General features: G+C 35.8%; 1 protein-coding gene across 4 annotated transcripts; it reads left to right on the forward strand.

Moving 5' to 3' along the window:
• Positions 1-280: 280 nt before the first annotated feature.
• STX2 (syntaxin 2) lies at positions 281-17,415 on the forward strand. 4 transcript variants are annotated; one of them, XM_071763261.1, is made up of 11 exons: positions 281-502; positions 6,630-6,701; positions 6,894-6,993; positions 7,828-7,902; positions 8,754-8,827; positions 9,032-9,140; positions 10,806-10,879; positions 10,987-11,124; positions 12,473-12,583; positions 13,902-13,950; positions 15,290-17,415. In XM_071763261.1, exons 1-11 carry the CDS (start codon positions 473-475, stop codon positions 15,388-15,390), a joined length of 933 nt encoding a protein of 310 aa, XP_071619362.1. In that variant the 5' UTR covers positions 281-472; the 3' UTR covers positions 15,391-17,415. The 4 variants fall into 4 exon arrangements, 3 of the variants coding, with proteins under 3 accessions (XP_071619362.1, XP_071619359.1, XP_071619360.1); XM_071763258.1 differs by having other exon boundaries at positions 282-502; positions 13,902-14,029; XR_011729713.1 differs by lacking the exon at positions 13,902-13,950 and adding an exon at positions 13,482-13,543 and having other exon boundaries at positions 284-502.
• Positions 17,416-19,008: the final 1,593 nt, after the last annotated feature.

Below are 19,008 nucleotides of genomic sequence, written 5' to 3' on the forward strand. Positions count from 1 at the left end.
TGAGCCCTCTCGCATGCTGCTTCAGGAATATTATCGCGGCTCCCGCACGACTCGGAGAGCTCCAAGACCCCGGGCGCATCTGAGGCGACCGCCACCTCAGGACTGCGGCGCAGCTGCTCCCGCCCTCGCCGTGACGTCAGAAGCGCGAGGCGGGCTCCCCAAGGGGATGGTGCGATGGTTGCCGCCCCCGCCCGCTCCGCACGGCGCCGGCGGGGCGCACGCCCGTCCCCGCCCCTCTCCCCGCATGCGCGGTGCCGTCCGCGGTCGCTGCGGATAGGAGCGGGGGGAGGCGTGGCTGCCGCCCCTCGCACCGCGGAAGGAGAGCGGGGAGGTGGCGAGGCCGGTCTGTAGCGCCTGACCGAGCTGGGAGCCAGCGAACGAGCGGGAGGCAGCTCCGGCGACAGCGGGGCGGGCGCAGGCGGTCCTCGGCGAGGAGCAGCAGCCGGGGAAGCTTCGTGGAGTTGCTGCGGGGATGAAGGACCGGCTGGCTGACCTGGCAGAGGTGAGGGATGGGGTTCGGGGCGGGTCGGGCGCGGCGGGGAGAGCGTAGAGAGCGGGGAGGCTCCCGGGTAAGGGCGGCAGTGGGCTGAGCCGAGGAGCGGGGCGGAAGGGAGGGGACAAAGGCGGCGGAGCGCGGGGGCCGCGGGCCGTTATCGCCGCCTGAGGTAACGGTCAGGGGCGGGAGGGTTCGGGATCCGCCGCGGGATCCGCGGAGCCGGCGCCTCCGCCGCGTCCCTGGGGGCAGGGAGGTCTCCGGCTGCCGCACACTGCTTCCCAGCTCCCTTCCCGGGGAGGGGTCGGCTTCCTCCCCAGGGGCGCGTCGAAGCCTGGGGATCTGGCAGCAAAGTTCAGGCTTCTCGATTTTTATAGCTCACCTTCCCCCGCTTCCTCCTGACCTCTGGCGCGTTTCAAATGTTGACGTTTTGAATGACACATCAACTGCATAATATTTTGGTTTTCCAGCTGCCCGTGAGGTAGTGGAGTAGGTTTGTCCGCTTGGGCACTGTTTAAGCACTAATGCGTCAGTAAAGCTCTCCGCAGATTTTATTTTCTGCGTGTTTACAAAATGGTAGCTGGTTCTGTTTATACGATCCTTTCCCTTATTTGTGCTTTGAAAGCAGTGTCCTAAAAAAGAAGGGAGAGTTCGAGGGTGGTACTGTCATGTACGTCTTCTACAGGATACAGCTGGGTTAAAATAAAAGGGTATTCGACTTCTCTTTTCCTGTAAAGAAATGGAAGTTACACAGGAGTTCCTGTTAGAGTTTTGGGACTTCATGTGTATGTAGTTAGTGCTGAGCTTGTGCTGTTCATTTTAAGATTAAGTTCATATCTTCTGGATCACCAAGTACATTTTGAAAGCTCCATCTCTAAGGGATAGAATTGCCAGTCTCATTGTCTTCCTCTCCAAGAAGATGAATTGGCATCTGAAAAGTTTTCACAACTTGATTACAGTATCTTTACCAGGAAAGGTGTTTCAGAATCGGATCAAAGAAATCTATTGTTTCTTTCGGGTGTAATTCTTCTCTTTTCCTATTTCTAAATGTTTCTAGGTTGTAGGAATATGTGCTAAATTTCAGTGATGATGCATATGTCTCGGAAAGTGGAAGCCACAAATGATGATCTGAATTTGTGTTTTAATATCCTAAACATGCAGACTTTGAGGGAAAGTAGCAGTGATCTGTTGTTTTGCTTTTTTAAAATAAAAAGAACAACCCTTCCCTTAGATGTTTTTAACAGTTTTTAAAGCAAGTGTACATAGGGGATTTGAAGCCAGTTTTAGTATTATACATCTATATATATGTTAGCATTTAACATCTGAAAACATTACTGCAGCAAGCTATACTTTAAACACAGTATCGGTGTAGTGCTTCATACATTCAGCAATGTAATTTTCACTGCCTGTATAATAAACAGATAGCTTAGGCATTTTAAATCAAAGTTTTCTTCTAACTAGAAAATATTCAAACATCATTTCAAATGAAGGGAGACGTTATTGAAGAATCCGTCTACATTTTATTAATTAAAAGCATGTAGTTGAAATTTTATGAAGCTACATACCTGAAGAAGGTGACTTTTGGAACATGATTTCTACAGGGAACTTAGGGAAGCGGAATGTCCATCTTTATCTGAAATACCAAAAAAGAGCATGTTCGTTTACTTAGCACGGAAGTTTTCAATGGTGATCTTTGGTCACACAGACACAGGTTGCTTTGAAAAATAATAAATAATCTGAAGCAATAACATATTAACATCTCTTTGCTTATTTTCCAAAATTTTTCCACTTGATTAGCGTCGTTCCATTGTGTCTTATTTGGCTAAATCATTAATTGAAGAGTAGAGCATGTATGTTGTGGTTTTTAAACAGGCCTGGACCTGCAAAATCTTGAGGAATAACTATGCCTTGCCTCTTTGCCTTCATAGAAGAAGGTTGTTGTGTATTGTTTTGCTTGTACCTTCCATGTAAATTTCATCCTTCCTTGTTTCCCACAGATTCAGTAAGGTACAGAACTAGCTTAAGAGATCCTAGCACTTCAGCCAGTCTCCCTCTTCTTTATAAGGAAGAAAGAGGCCAAAGTTTCTGGCCCATTAAATGTAAAATTATAGCTTTTTGATAATTTAATTAGTACACCATCTTTAGGCAATTAAACAGTGCTCAGATAGTTGCTGGAGAAAGAACTTGTTGAGGGCATTCAGATTGCAAAGCCTTCAGATAATGCTGCTTCCTTGTATTTTCCATGTAGCAAAAGTATTGTAAAGTACATGCTTTTCCAGAAGACAGCAACCATAATTTTATTTGTCCATGTCTAGAGGATTATTTTAATGGTTATTTCTAAATAACTCCAAGCAAGCCAAAAAGAACTCACTTCATCTGTTTGAATTGTCCTTTAATACAATTAAATGGACAATTGATCAAATCCCAGACTAGTTTAAGTGATTTTGAGTGTAAATGACTGGTTGATAGCAGATGTTAAAAAAAATAAACAAAATGAACAAGAAGAAGCCCCAAAAACATCAGGGCAAGCACATAGCAATAGTGTGAAATATTCTCCCAACCTTCAGTGGTTTGCTGGTGATGGATGCAACTTCATCTTACTGAAATGACTTAGAGTTGAAAGGTGTGTGTTCAGACATTCAGTTCAGCAAATTAGCCAGTGTCAGATATCCTTTTAAGGATGTTAATAAAACATAATCAAGCTTTTTTATGTTACTGTTGTTAAATAATTTAAGAAAGAGGTAAGTTGTAAAGCTTCTTTGCTGAAACATGATGTTTTAGATCTGAATTTTGAGGTGCACTGTTTGGCTCAAAAATTACTCTCATTATATGCTGAATGCAGACCTATCTATTGAAATAATTTTGGTGGTTTTTTTTTTTTCTTGATTGATGATTCAGTTGTTGGATTCAGTTGTTGTATTTCTTTACTCTTGAGTGTTCCCTGAAGCAATCCTAGAAATAATCTTTGACAGATATGTTTAGATTTGATTGTAGCTTTTTTTTCTTTTTAGCAAGGTAATGTGAACAGAACTGCACTGATTTCTTTGTAAACTGTTTCTTGGGCATACACTTAATGCCCCCAAAACTGTTGAGGAATGGAGGAAAAACCGTAAATCACTAAAGTTAAAACTGGTACAATTAGGTGCTATGCAAAGGAAGGACGAAAACATAAGTGAGTTTTTTTTCCCCTGAGTTAACCTTTTACATTAGTCTTTGTTCAAACATGGAATTTTCTGAAGATGATCTATATGTTTTCTGTGTCATAACAGCATAAAGTAATTTCTTGTAGCTGGTTACCATATGATGTTTTTCTGGTTGTACAATAATGCTACTAAAGGCTGTTAATGATTGACCTGCCAAAGCTGCTTGAAAGATCTCCTTGGCCCTGTGTAAGCCCTCTGTGACTACTCTGATAGAAAAGAATTCTTGAAACATTGATGCTAGAAGGAGAAACTCTAACTCACTCTTCAGATCTGATTCACTGGGTTGATGGTCACAGTTATCCTCATATCCTGCTGGAGGAACATGCGTGGTCCAGAGTGAGAAAAAACTAACCTTGTTTTGGAATTTCAAGGGCAAGCAATAGTCATATTTGTAGGTCAAAAGTTGCTTTCAGTTTCAGAGTTCAGCAATTAATTTGGTAAGACTTCTCAGATTAGCCCTTGTCAATTCTGTAAGACACTGGAAATGTCAGAGGTATCATAAACTATCAGGGTAACTCCTACTTGGAGCTGAGACATGGCAGTGTCTAGATTGTGCTTTATAAACAATCTTTGAGGGAACTTGATATGTTTTATATCTATTAATGTTTATGGAGTTGTATGGCCCACACTTCCAGTCCTAAGGTCAAGGTATTAACTACAAAAAGTATTAACTGGATTGCTCTTAGTGTGGACATGAAACTTTTATCAGTTGTTTGGTTTAGGTTTTTTTTGTTTTGTTTTGTTTGGTTTTTGGGTTTATTTTGTGATACTGCTTATACTGAGGAGGGAAGGTTTAGGAGAAGCAGTATGTTTCTGCTAAACTTGCTGACAAAAGCGAGGTTTGAATTGTGTTCTTGTCAAAAAAAGGTGTACATCGCTTAAGTTGAAGAGTTTTAGCAAATAAGCTGTATTTTAGGTATGTGGTGATTTAAGAATGTAGAAAATAAGAGTTTGAAATATCAGGTGTCTTGAGTGCTGATGTTCAAGGCAGGCTGCCCATAAATCCTTCAAGAAATTGTAGACAGCCAATTGATCTGTCATTGGTGATGTTGCAATCAAATGTGAAAGTGAAATGAACGTGAAACTGACTGTAGGGTGGGTGATCAATGATCCTCTGGTGTCCACAAACAGGACTATTGGTAAAATGTTTGTATCTTTGCTTTGCTTAATGTTTTACTAAGGCTTTCTGACCAAACTCAAAGTTGACATGTTGAATCTATTGGCTGATACTGTTTGTATTATATTTAGTCCAATTAGCTAATTACAGCCTGTGGTAATAAACAATTAGAGTATTCTTCACTCAGTAAATATAAGCAGAAGGTGTTATTTTACACAGCTGATGAAATGGCTTGAAATTGTAGCTCATTCTGAAATATTAACTTACAACTGGTAGCTTTGTAGCACTACAGTCTCTGGTATGGGCTGAAGTTTGGTAACTTCATCTGGGCAGACTTCCTTGCTTCTTTGTGTTAAGCAAAACTGTTAACTGATTCTAGTCCCTAAGGTCAGATTCTTCAATATTGAGGTCTAGCAATCATCTTCCCAAAATGAAGAATTACAACAGGTGTTGAAGGACACACAGTGTTAAAAGTGATTGGACAGTGGTCCAGGAGAGCAATAACATCTGAATTCCTTTATTTGAGAGGATACAGGGTTCCTCTGAGCATAAAACCCAGATGATTTTTTACAAAAATATTGTCATAGGGCCTTATGTACTCCCTCTAAATTTGCAGTAAAGGAACCATCACGAAGATAAAGTAGTAACTTTCCTTGAGTATTTGGGGCAGTTTTAGTAGATTTTGATGCATCACCGAGTATAGGCTTTTTTGTTAGATAATAGTGTTTGACACTGGATTAAATTATAGAATTGTCGTGCAAATGATACAGATCTTGCCTAACTTAATAAAACTAGTAACAAAGGGTTTATTTGGTAAAAGGATCTGGGTTTAGGAGCAGTAAGTGGGTGTTAAAACATGAAAGGTGGGGGGCGGTCATGAGAAAAAAGGGGTCCTGGACATGGAAATCCCTTCATGACACCTGTCTTGTAGTTTGCTTTTTCCATAGAGATAACCCATTGACTATCTGGTAGATTAGTATTTCTAATTTTGATTAGTATGTTCTAATTTTGATTCAGTGCAGTTCAAACAGTCTGTACTTGACAAAGGGAAAAAAACAACATGGTAGCTGTAACTCGTTGCATTTTTATGGTATATGTTAATTTTTTCCTTTGATATAATTTGAATCCTGGTGAATTTCAAGATCAAGATATTGTACTGGGCCACCCTAAGGGGCAGGGAATGTATTTTGCTGTGTGCTCTGGAGGTCTGTGAGAGCCTGTCAACTTGAGCTTCTGCCTCCTTGGCTGCTATTCTAAGTGTTTATCAATTATGTAATGCATGTGTAGTTTAACATAGTATAATTATGTCTAAACAAGTGTGCAATGGCAGCCTTGAAAACACCCAAGGGCAAAGCTAGTACGTAAATGTCAGTAAGTTTTTGTTGTAGCTTTCATTAGATGTTTATCTTATTATATCACAAGTCAGTCATCTGCACCCCTCTTAGTATTTAAGAGGGTTTGATTTAAATAAACCAAATGTTATTTTCAGTTCATGTAGGACTAGTACATCTATGCTGTGAGAGATTATTTTTATACAAAATTGTGGTTTAATGATTTTTGAAAGATAATAAAAACTGTGACATCACTTAGATTTTTTTCTGTCCTGAAATTTTCTACAGTGGAGGACATTCCTTTGCATTCACAGCTTCGTGGTAGTCATGTGACTTCTTTGACCTCTGTGCTTATTTACATTTTTTTTGACTTTGCAGACTATTGGTAAAAATGAATATGCAGTAGCAATGTGGAAGAAGTGATAGTTGTTTCAGAACAGTATGATGAGTTTTATTTCATAGATTTGTTTTGTTGTCGTTTACAGTATAAAGGAAATGAAGATGGAGAGACTGTTGTTGTTGAAAAAGACCATTTTATGGATGATTTTTTCCAACAGGTAAAGTTACAGTTTTCACCATTCAGTCAAGACTTAGTTTTTTCTCTGTGCCTTCTACTTTCTGTAATTAGTTTTAACAGTTCATCTACATAGACACACCCCCCAAATATGCTTAGTAATGGTACTTTTTTAATAAAAGTCTTTGCTGGGAATTAATCTAGTGATTTCATTGCCGTATTTCTCTTTCTCTAGGTTGAGGAACTTAGAAATAATATAGCAAAAATAGCACAAAATGTGGAAGAAGTGAAGAAGCAGCACAGCATTATCCTGTCAGCACCAAATCCTGAAGGAAGTGAGTGCCACTTCTCAGATGTGTGGTTAGATTTTCCGACATTTTGGGGGTTTTTTAGTGATCCATAGAAATACAACTTCAGGTGTTCAGAGTGCAAAATATTAACACAATTTATGTAACTATCTCCGTATTTAGTATTGAATTAAAATTTTCATTTACTTGTTTTAAGTCTCATTTCAAGAAATACATTTTCAAAATACTTGTATCTTCCAAATCTTTGCTAGACAGAAACTCAAGTTTAATACAGCAACTTGAAATTGATCATATCTTCAGAAACCTAGAGACTACTTGCATTTCTTTTAATTTTTGAAAACGTGTAAATTGTCAGCTGAAGCTCACACAGTAGAACTGTCACCTTCTCTTTATTATTCAGTAAGGGCAAGATCCTATCTGAGATTTACCACAGCCAGCTGTTTCAGTAAGAGTTCCATGCTGGAGCCCTGTTTCTAGGGGCTGTAACCCCAAAGCTGAAATTGATGATGTGTGTTCTGAACAGAGAACTCAACAGTTTAAGGAACTTGCTCTGTTTGCAACACTACTTATTCAGGGCATGCCTGGGTTTGTGGGCAGGGTTTAAAGAAAAGGGAAGAAATTATGCTGAGAAGTTTTTATGGAATGTAGTCTAGTGTTGCAATATATAATAAATCATTTAATTATATATAATAAGCTTATAGCACATTTATCTTCTGGTCAATGAAAAATTAACTTTGTATGTTAGTTTTTATTTTCCTTCTGTTTTCTTTGTTTTATGTCATGGATAAGCACATAGGATGAGGGTTGCTGGCTTCTTGTTACCAATTATTAGCATTTCTAAAAAAAATTATCTTTTTAAAGGAACAAAGGAAGAACTTGAAGAATTAAATGAAGAAATAAAGAAGATTGCTAATAAAATCCGAGCCAGGTTAAAGGGTAAGTTGTGAGTAGAAAAAACAGGTATTTAAAAAAAGGATAACCTCCTTGGCAACTGCTGTACAACCCATGTCAGTAGCAATACCATCCTCTACTTCATTCCTCCTTGGCAAGCTTTGCTGCTGATAAATACTGGGTCTCAGCAGAGTTGAGTTTGATGAACCAGGACTTGCTTAATTGCAGAAATAATCTAGGAAATTACTAAGCAAAGTAATTCCTCTGTGTAGAAATGTATTCTTCAACTGAAGTGTTGTTTTTTGGTTATGATGTTTTGGAGGAAGGTTAACTTCAACTTCAGAAAGACAGTCACCATGGCATAAATGTCTGCATGGGAATTTGCTTTATAGCATCTATTGTATTTTATATTCAGACTAGTGAATTTTGCTATATTTTTCCACTATGAGTATGTCTTAATTTTTTAGCATTGGTTCTGAAATACATTGAGTGCTTTAGTGTCATTGTATTACAATTATTACATGCTTTCGTCCTTCCATAGACACTAGAGTGTGATGTTTATTGTTATTGTACTGTAAGAGCAGCTCATTTTGCATTACCTCTTGATTTTTTTCCAGCGTAACAGACTGTAGTGTGACTCTAAGAATACTGAAGTATTAGTGTTTTAAGATCTGTACTGATTAGTGAAATTATTTTAAATTCATATCAATACCACAGCCACTCCCCTCATCTCCCCCTGAAATGTTAAACAAGTCTGTGGGGAGCTTGTGCAGAACTAAAGTAATAATTAATAGTAACAAGTATTAAGTACAGTACATACACTGTAAAGTAACAGACATATACTCTTAAATAATTATACTGAACTTTAATTCATAATATTCTTGTGTTGTTCTTAGCTATTGAACAAAGTTTTGATCAGGGAGATAATGTTAATCGGACATCAGTGGACCTCAGGATAAGAAAAACCCAGGTATGATCACTTCTGTACAAGAAAATAAAAGGATTCTAGTAAATCAGGGAATGGGTTTCACTTTTCTGAAGTAGAGCTTCAGAACTTCATGTTCTGTTTTCTTGGAAAGTAAATACCACTTTGAGTTGTTGTGCAGTAGTATTTGCTATATCAAAAAAAAAATATACCTTTTTTGTTCCCCATTTTTAAATCCTCAAAAAACAGCACTCGGTGTTAGCTCACAAGTTTGTGGAGGTCATGACAGAGTACAACGAGACCCAGACGCTCTTTCGAGAACGCAGCAAAGGTCGGATACAGAGGCAATTAGAGATAAGTAAGTGACCTGAGTACACTTTTTCTAAAAAAAAATGAATTGTGTTGCTAGTACCTCCCTTGTTTTCTATTTCTTGAAGATGGTACAAAACCTCATACAGCTTAGACATCTTCTTGCAGCACATTAGGGAAAAGAAATCATATTTTATCATATAGCATAAACTCTTTGAAGCCATTCTTCAGAACAAATATAAAGAAAACAGAAAACTCATGAATTCATTTCCTCTTGTGTTGAAAATAATTTAATAACATTTTTTCTTTACTACTTCTATTTCCAGTCTTGCAACTTTGAAAGCATTAAGAAAAGCTGTGTTCTGAAGATCAAGTGTTATTAAAAGCCATTCCAAAATTAACATGCTAAACAGGACAGCATCTGTTAATGCTGTGCTATTTTTGCTAATAGAAGTATTTTTAAGTTCTGCTGACATAAATCAGTGCTGTCATTAGATTTACTGTTTGTTGACTGACTCACATTTGACTTATTTCATAATGGATTATTATGAAGAGTATTCAGAAAGGTACCTGACTCTACCATGAACTATATCATCTACCATGGAAGAAGGTGTCTAAAACTATCTATCAAATTTTGTACCTAAAATTAGACTTTTAAATATCTCCTGGAAAAAAAAGTACATATATTGCTGAAATAGGAAATGCAACCAGAATTTGCGATCTTGGCAATTTACAAGAATTTGCTTTTCAAGTGCCTCTCAAATGGGTCGTTAGTTATGCTACTGGTTCAATTCAGCATTATAATAAAGTTTATCAGGCAAGTTAAATTCTTACCTGTAAGTTTGAGGGGGAGAGACCATAATGCCTCAGGAAATGGTTCTTCTAAGTTAATGTTATGACCCAGTTAGCACCTTCAGCTTTTCCTCAGCACTGGTCATGCAACATTCTTGAGAATAAAAATGAGAAAATAATATTAAAACTGAAACTTTCATGTAAGTTGTTATAGATATTCAACTTATTTTATGTGGGAAGAACAGATTTTTATGCAGTTTTTAGAAATGCACAATAGAAAATATTGTAATGTGGTGGCTTAACTCATAACACTTGTACTTGTCATACCAGTGTGATAAATATTGTTCAGTTTACTTAAACATGCATTAATAAACTACACTAATTGTCAAGATGTATTTTAGATACTCTAGAGGTAGTCATCTTTGTGTGGCATATGAATGTAATCCTGTGTTAGTAAAATCAAATTTATGTAAAGATTTTATTGCCCACACAGTGGTGGAAAGCAACTAAATTACATCCCAGTGTGACATGACTGAATAGGTAAATATTGAATATTATACAAATACTTTATCTCAGGTTCTTCCTCTTGAAGAACACTCCCTCTCACAGGGTTCATTATGTACTTTGTAAATGTTTATGATTGAACTCTTCAATTTGACCTAAAAAAACAATCCAAAACAAACAAAAAACACCTCACCAACCAGGAATTTTTCATCTTGGCTTTGAATCTACTTGGTTTTTCTCACTATTATTTGGTAGAATTTTTTTTTTTTTAATATGAAAAATGGCTCTTGGTAGTGGCTAAACACTACTTTTTAATCCTGAAATATTCTCAATACAGGAATTTTCTTTGAATTGGCAAAGGTGAAATTTTATTTAATAATAAGTGATGTTATGTGAAATAATGTTGTTTTTCTCCTAGCTGGAAAGACCACCACTGATGAGGAACTGGAAGAAATGTTAGAGAGTGGTAACCCTTCCATTTTCACTTCTGATGTATGTATTTCTGGTCCACTTACGTCTCTCTTCTAGTCTGCTGCTTCTGCTACTCAGAAGTGTGTCAGCACATACTTACTCATGTCTATATCTTTGTTCTCCTGAAGATTATATCAGACTCTCAAATAACTAGACAAGCTCTGAATGAAATTGAGTCCCGTCACAAGGATATAATGAAACTGGAATCCAGCATACGGGAACTGCATGAAATGTTCATGGACATGGCAATGTTTGTTGAGACTCAGGTAAATGAACCAATTCAAACATATTTCCATAAGGGGGATTTTTTTTTCCCCAGTCTTCCTCTTTGAAATATGCAAAAGCAATTGCTTATATTCAGATAATACAGACTTATAGTGTGTTGTACCTGATTAGAATACATGAAAGTTAATGACTAAAGGTTTTTTGGTTTAGGCAGATGTGCAGTCTAGATGTGCTCATAGTATATGCACTGTCTTTTCAGTTGGTGTATTTCACATTTATTCAACATGTTTATATTGCAATGTAATTGAACATTTTGTGTATGATTAATTAAGAGCTCTTTCCTGGAGCTCTTTTGAATGCAATGTCTTGGGAATTTAGGATTCTCAGAGACATAGTGAAGGACTACTGTGGTAGAACAGAGTGTGCATTAGCAGGGATGTATACAACTTGCACATGGTACGAAGCTATGAGTACTGTTACAACTAATGTATAACTTTTCAATCCGTTACATTCAAATTCTGTTATGTTCATAAGCTTCATCTTGGAATGCAAGTAAATTAGTTCTATTGTACTCTCTCCATACCAGTTATTTTAATAAAAATAGTTTTAACTGCTGTTAAAATCCTTTGACTTATACAGGCAAGTAGAAAGAGTAATGTTCCAGAGAAACTTTTCTGAAATTAACTTTTTAAATTGAGTTTTGTTCTAGAACTCCTTTGCTTTGATATTAAATATGTAGCCAAGGCAAACTCTTAGAACTTTTCTTTTGAATTAGAAATGAAAAAAAGTTACTTGTGCATCATTCTTTAATGCTTTGCTGTTTACTGCTGCTGATTTTGTCTTCTGGTGGACAGAAACGCAGGTAATAGTCTTGATGTAATTTTTCACCAATCCTTCATTTCATTAGCAAATTTCATTCATCGTAATTAATTTGAATTTGTTACATGTTGACATTCTAAACCCTGAATTTTGATAAACTTTCGAAGTTGCTGTTATACATGTGCATTTCCTTATATAACTTGTGAACCTTGTATCAAAATGGCCAGTATCCTTTGCCACTTCCAGGCACATGAGGGATTCTGGGTATCCCTAGTTTGTAAGTTTTAGTTTTGGCTGTTAAAACACATCTCAAATGTATGTTTTTGTTCATGCAAAGAAAGAAACATGCCTTCCCTGCTTATGAATGTTCCTTGTTTAGTTAGAACTTTGAGCCCTTGCTTCTTAGTCCCTTCTTCCTTTACACATCAAAGCAGAAAAAATGTCAGCCACCAATACATGTTACTCACTTGTTTAAAGTAATCATTGATGTTCTGTAGCTTCTCTTTGGTTCACTAAACAAGGATCCATTAATTCCATTAATAAAATTCTTCTTCAAAATTTAATTTTAAGGGTGAAATGGTCAACAACATAGAAAAGAATGTGATGAATGCATCGGATTACGTGGAACATGCAAAAGAAGAGACAAAAAAGGCAGTTATATATCAAAGTAAAGCACGAAGGGTATGCTCTTTCTGTAATTATGCTAGTCACTGTATTAACTTAGCAGAGTGCATAGCAACCTTCAATTTTAGTAGATTTTTGTTGTATTCAGTCCCTTAAGGTAGAATTAATAAGTGCATTTCACATTTTAATTGTGATATTATTTTATTAGAAAAGAATGTTATTATTTGTTATTAACAAAGGAAGATTTAGCAAAGGATTTTACAGACAAGCAAAAAAAAAAAAACACTCCAAACAACCCCTTAATCTGGAATAAAGAACACTTCCAATGTGATTTGTTGTAATTAGTATTAAAATTACTATTACCAGTAGAGTACTGTACTACAAAACCAGATATACAAAGCACACACAGCTGAAGCTGCATTCTCAATTTTCCATTTAAAAAGCTGTTGTTCTAGAGTGTTAGAGCTCCAGAGGAAGAATTAATTCATTATGATAGTAGTTAAATTCACAGGTTCTTCTTACCAACTATCATGATATCTTAAATATTCAGACACTAAGATTAAAGGTTTTTGGATCTTTATCACTTGTAAATTTACCTGGATTTATAGCTATAAAATCACCGTGTTAGCACTAGAAATAACATCACTGATTTTACTGAAGCAGGCTTACTTTTTTAGATTCCAACTGTGCTTACACTTTTTACAGATAACTACTTCTGTAAAAGTACTGAATTGAGGGGATTTTCCCTCTGGAAAGGGTGTGATGTTAAACCACAACACTCATGGAGGTTAAATGTGACCATTTGTGGAGGAATTGAATACAAAGTAACATTCAGGCAGTTTCCATTGGAATGGATACTTGTGTTTCTATACCTTTACTCCCATCAGAAAGCCAAATAACATATTCTGAAATTAAACTACCAAGTAATTTATATTTTGTAACTGTATGATTGAAGAGTGAATGAAGTGTTCCTCTGACACTTTTGAGATGCTGTGCAATTTTGTGAGGCTTTTCATGGTGAGTTGAATTGGAGGGAATAATATATTTATATAGATATATCTGCATATAGCTAAGAAGCCTGTCACATTTTTAAAAAATTAGCTAAGAAGTGTCAAAAGAGCTCATTTAATATATTTGTAAATGGTGGCTTCCTCATCTTTGATTATTATATAGGTATTAATCACACTAGTTTACCAGTGAACCCAGTTTAAGAATATACTTTCCGTGCGAGAGTAAACAAATACAATTATCTCAATTTGAGGATATTGCGGGCTTTAATAAAAACAAGTTTGTATTTAAATACTATTTTAATAATAGAAAACAAATGCCAGTCTTGATGTGCTTATATTGAAATAATACCTTGTTTTTTCAACAGAAAATGTGGATAATTATCATTGTGTCAGTCGTGTTGATTGCCATAATTGGTCTTATTATTGGCTTGTCTGTTGGTATTCGGTGACGCTTGGATAACCTCAGCATGCATGACTTCCTGCCAGTGTGGCAGTAAGTAACTAATCAACTAATTTGGCCCCTGTTTTTCTCTAGTAACTTCTAGTGTTCTACTAACCTTTTAATATGGAGGGCTGGCTTGAGATGGTTGGAGGGTCTTCTCTTAACTCTGCATACTGTGCAAGGGCTGTTCATGTGAATATGGACAACTGACATCTAGTGGTGGGCTGTTAAATACACTGAATGCAATCACTACAAATAAACTCAGTAGGAAGTGACACTGAAAAATCCCAATTACAGTCTCACAGGCCTTTGAAATATTTTTATTTTTTTCTCTGCAAGTTCTGCAGAGAAAAAAGAGAGTTCTCAACAGTCTGCACTAAGTTATGGGATACTTGTTACACTTGGAACTTTATCAAATGGGTTCTGCTGGTTTTAAGTAGGGCTTTCATAGATGTCTACAACCATGAAGCTGGCTATTATGTTGCAGAACATCCTGAAAAATTATTACTTCAAAACTGTTTAACATTTTAATATTTCTTGTCCAGATAACACATAACTAGGCTAAGTAGAAAACAGCATTTAACTCCTCTGATTCCAATAGAAACTGAACTTCTAAAATTTCTTCTCTTCAAACTATGTAAAGTGCTGAGAGGGATGGCATTTCAGACTGCTAATTGGAATTCAGATTCTCTACTAGCGCTCAATATCAAGATTTTTAGTTTTGATACTACAATTTCTTCTTAGCTTTGGTTCATAGGCAGATAACAGGATTTACTGTATCATTGCTTATAGTCAGACCTAATGTAAAATTCCGATGCACTTATATAGAATCCATCTCTTTTTTTTCCCCTCCTTATAAGCTTTTCTGAGCTAGTACCTACATAATGTTTTTACTGGTGTTTTACTGACTTCCACTAAGTGCACAATTGCAAAGGTTTGAGCAGGCATATTTATCAAAGGAGGGTGGCAGTAAACAATGTTATTGTACTTAGAGTTGACCTCAAGAAGTAAATATTCACTACTGCATCTGTTTCCATACATAAAGATATTTACGTTAGATATGAGTAATAATTATTCTGTGAAGCAAAATACAGAAATATTACACAGCTCTATCTGGTAACAATGGTTACATGCATGCTAGAAAAGAAAGACTAATAAAAAAAATCAAAGCAGTAAGTATTCTTTAGAAGGAAAATCCAAATATTCAAATTAGTTGTAAGTACTATTAATTTTCCATGACTCTGCATGTATTTAAACAGTTCTGCATCTGACGAAGTATTTCAATCTCAACTTTTCTCTCTTTTTTCACAGAAACTGATGTTCATAATTATATGTGTAACTATATTGCTTCTGATACTTGGAATTATCCTAGCAACAACACTATCATAGCAAGCACATTCCAAGAGTTGTGAACCTTCAGAAACTACAAAATCCATCTTCTGTAAAACCCAACCTTTTTTAGTAAATGACACCTTACACTGTTCCATGATGATGTCCAATCACTAATGGTTAAAAATGAAAACAAAATCACTCTTTATGTTTACTCATAAATGAAGATCAGAATGTATTAAGATATGTATGGATTTTCATCATAAACTATACATTTGTGAGACTGAAATTTGCTCTTGATTGTTTTGAACTAAAGTAACCTAGGATTTTTTTAATGTCTCAGTGTTACAAACAGTTAAATAGGGAGTTTAGAGATTATTGGATTTTGACTGTTTGGCTTTTTTTTTTTTTCCTTATTGCTAATATAATTCTAATCACAAGTTTTAGTACCTTACCAGTGCTGCTTTTTTTATTACTCCTGTGAACATTTTTGAGATGTAGCCTTGTCTTGAGGTGTATTATTTAGTCTCCTTAACCTCTCTTAGCTTTATACTTTTTTTTTTTTTCTCCAAGTGCTAAAATATTTTATCCTGAAAAGGCTACTTACTTAACTGCCTGTCTTGTTGCATTACACTTGAGAAGAAAAAAAAGCAAGCTTTTTTACACTTTGCAGGTTTTCTTTTCAATCCGACTAAGGTTAATTGCTTTAAATATTTTATTGTCTTTATAATAAACAGTTAATTGCAACATTTCTGGTAAAAGAAAGCTGGTAATGAAGCACATCAAATTTGAACTTGAGCAGATGATTTTACAAATAACTGTGTTGTGTGAAGGAAGCAATGTATCAGTTTAGCCTTAATGTTCATATGAATGTGGCAAAAATCACACTTTGTGTCTCTAAAGCCAAGTCAAGATTTCTTATTCGGAAGGTTGCTAATGTTGATGTGTGAATATAGTACATAGGGATAAACTCTAAGAAAATTCTGAAACTAATACAAACTAAGACACTGATTTGTTATGAAATTGTGTTATATAACATATATGAAGTGTTTTAGTATATGCATACTTTTTGTAATGCTAGCTTGCAAGACTTGAAAGCTTAAAATACTTCAAATGTAACCCAATAGCTCCATTTAATGTTACATGATATTTTTGTATTTTGTGTGTAAAATAGTTGTAACTTGAATTTTTGACTTCTCATGGTTCAAGTATATCCATGTAGATATGTAGATATATTTACACAGTAAGATAATTAGAGGAAAGTACAATGTGTGCCTTTTTGAACACAGTCTAAAATTACACTTGTCAATGTTTCCAAATACTCAACTTGATGTTAACTGCAATATGTTAGAATATTTGGTCCTAAAATGTTAGAATACTAAAACTTACATTTTGTTGAGAGTGTGTGAGATAAAAGTTACTCAGTAAACTGTAATTCAGTCTATTGACTTAATGAAATTCAGCAAAGTTTACAATTTATATTGTAAGTATGAATATTCCTGCTTTGCTGTCGAAATATACTGTGAATGTGCTGGAGCTATTCAGATGTCAAACGTTTTAAAAAAAGAAAAAAATATTATTATTGGTCTTTGTGAAAGTCAGCCATATAGAAGTCGCTTGAAAAATTTCGGCTTCATTAATGAACAAATTTCTTTACCTCTAAGTCCAGAACACTCACTGATGTTTGTGAGGAAGTTTACATGCAAAGTATGGAAAGATTCATTGCCTTAATACTTGTTCTAAGTAAAATATATTTTTATTCTGTAGTTTTCTAGATTTTTATCAGTAAATATTATTTATACAGCTACACAAATTGGATTGGGGGAAAAAATCAGTTCTGCTATTTGACAGATGATTACTTAATATAACCCCCAAAATCCTATCATGTTCTGGTTTTTTTATTTATAATTTGCCCGTCAAGACCAGAAATTTAAATAGGGCACTCCATACTTTTTACTTCTTGCTATATAGCTGCATCAATGTATAGCTGTTTTTACAGAAACAAAACAAAACAGAACTTGTTTTTCACATGAACCTCTTTGTTCTGTTAATATTGGAGGGGGAGTAAATCTCTAACCTATGCACTAATAAATTTATCTAAGCAAGTATCTTGTGGCTATTTTTATATTCATGATGTTATTGTGACCTTTGTGAATATTTCCAGTAAGTGTTTGAGTAAGGTTGGTATGTTTTTGCAAGGACATATGTCAAACAAGCAAGTCTTGGAGCGAAGTCTAAATACTGTACTTCCTGAAACTTTTTTACAAAAAAAGACCAAAGTAAGTATAGAGATAATTACAGACACGTCAGTGGAATTTATTAATTCTAAACTGTGCTCATGGCTTTAATATCAAACTTGAAAAATATGCTAATTATTTCTTTGAATAAAGCCATCTATGTATCCTCAAAATTTCCTCATAAAAGTGCATTCTTCACAGTGCAGAATTACAGTAACTTCCCCTTACCTGCCTACCCTAGAACTACAATTCTTTTGGTACCCAGGCTCCTTCCAGCTGCAGCCAGCTGTGTGCAGCAGATGTTTCCAGCAAATACAATGTAAGTGGCACTAGGGTGCTGTGTAAGGGGAAAGGTTGGTTAAATTTTTCTTGGAGAATTTTGAGGAAAGAATTCCCAAGGTTTCATTTGAGTCGATGCTATCTATGTACAGAAATGAATTGTTGTCATAATTTTTGCAAGGGTCTAACACTGATGAGGATATGCATGCAGAGCTAATACCAAAGCACTTAGAAGTTAGAGATTGGCAAGTTTATGATTAACTGTAAAATAACTGAGCAGTTACACTTAGTTTGATATTTGTGTTATTGGAAAAAAATGGGATAGGAGTGGGAATGCTGAATTTGGCAATGAATAAGGCAAACTTAGCCATAAAGGTAAACCAAGAATGTAAAATCATAGAATCATGGAATTGGCTGGGTTGGAAGGGACCTCAGAGATCATCAAGTCCAACCCTTGGACTTGATCATAGCATAGGGAAAACGTTCATGGCTTTCTTACTGAAACCTCTTATGAATTTTTTTTAAAATAACAGTTTCAGACAGTTGTGCTTCATGTAGTTTCAAAAGAACAGCTTGGATGTGTTTTGTTGTCTTGTTTTTATTTTTGGGGGGGACAAGGAGTGGAAGGGGATATGTGGGTTTTAAAGACTTATGTTACCCAATGTTAAATTTGATGTGATGTGTTCATGTGGCTTGTATGCCACTTCTTAAAATAACCATGGCAGTGGTTATATAAATAACCAAAGTGGTTATATAAAATAACCAAAGGCAGTGGGGCAGCCTTTGCACCTGTGAATCAGCTCAGTCCTCCCTGTCGTGTACAGTAGTTGGCTGCTCAGTTATGAAGTGCCATTTGCAAGCTTCCTTTAGCTACCTCTGTCATGGAAGGTGCCTCTGCCAGTAGTAAAGCACTTAACAAGGAGCATTTTGGAATAAAAAGAGCATTTTATAAGCACTTGTAACTCGGTTCTGAAGAACAGAAGTACTTCTGGAATAAAGGATTTTTACAAAGGAAAATAGAAATGGTAAGTAATTACAAGAGTTGTGTGTATGTGTAGTAAAGAATGATTGCTATTATTGGCAATAATAACATTGAGAGGAAACTTCAATACACCTTTGAGAAAGTTATTTGGTAGTATTATGGCACAGAACTGTTATCTTCCTTGTACAAAAAAACTTGTCCAG

Source organism: Heliangelus exortis, chromosome 19, assembly GCF_036169615.1.
Source record: "Heliangelus exortis chromosome 19, bHelExo1.hap1, whole genome shotgun sequence".
Classification (NCBI taxonomy): domain Eukaryota; kingdom Metazoa; phylum Chordata; class Aves; order Apodiformes; family Trochilidae; genus Heliangelus; species Heliangelus exortis.

What these genes read in the sequence shown, in the direction of transcription:
- STX2 (XM_071763261.1), top strand. Translation starts at nt 473, where the DNA reads ATGAAGGACCGGCTGGCTGACCTGGCAGAG. An exon ending in AATCCGAGCCAGGTTAAAGG is followed by an intron (nt 7,903 to 8,753) that starts GTAAGTTGTGAG and finishes TGTTGTTCTTAG; the next exon opens with CTATTGAACAAAGTTTTGAT. An exon ending in ACAGAGGCAATTAGAGATAA is followed by an intron (nt 9,141 to 10,805) that starts GTAAGTGACCTG and finishes TTTTTCTCCTAG; the next exon opens with CTGGAAAGACCACCACTGAT.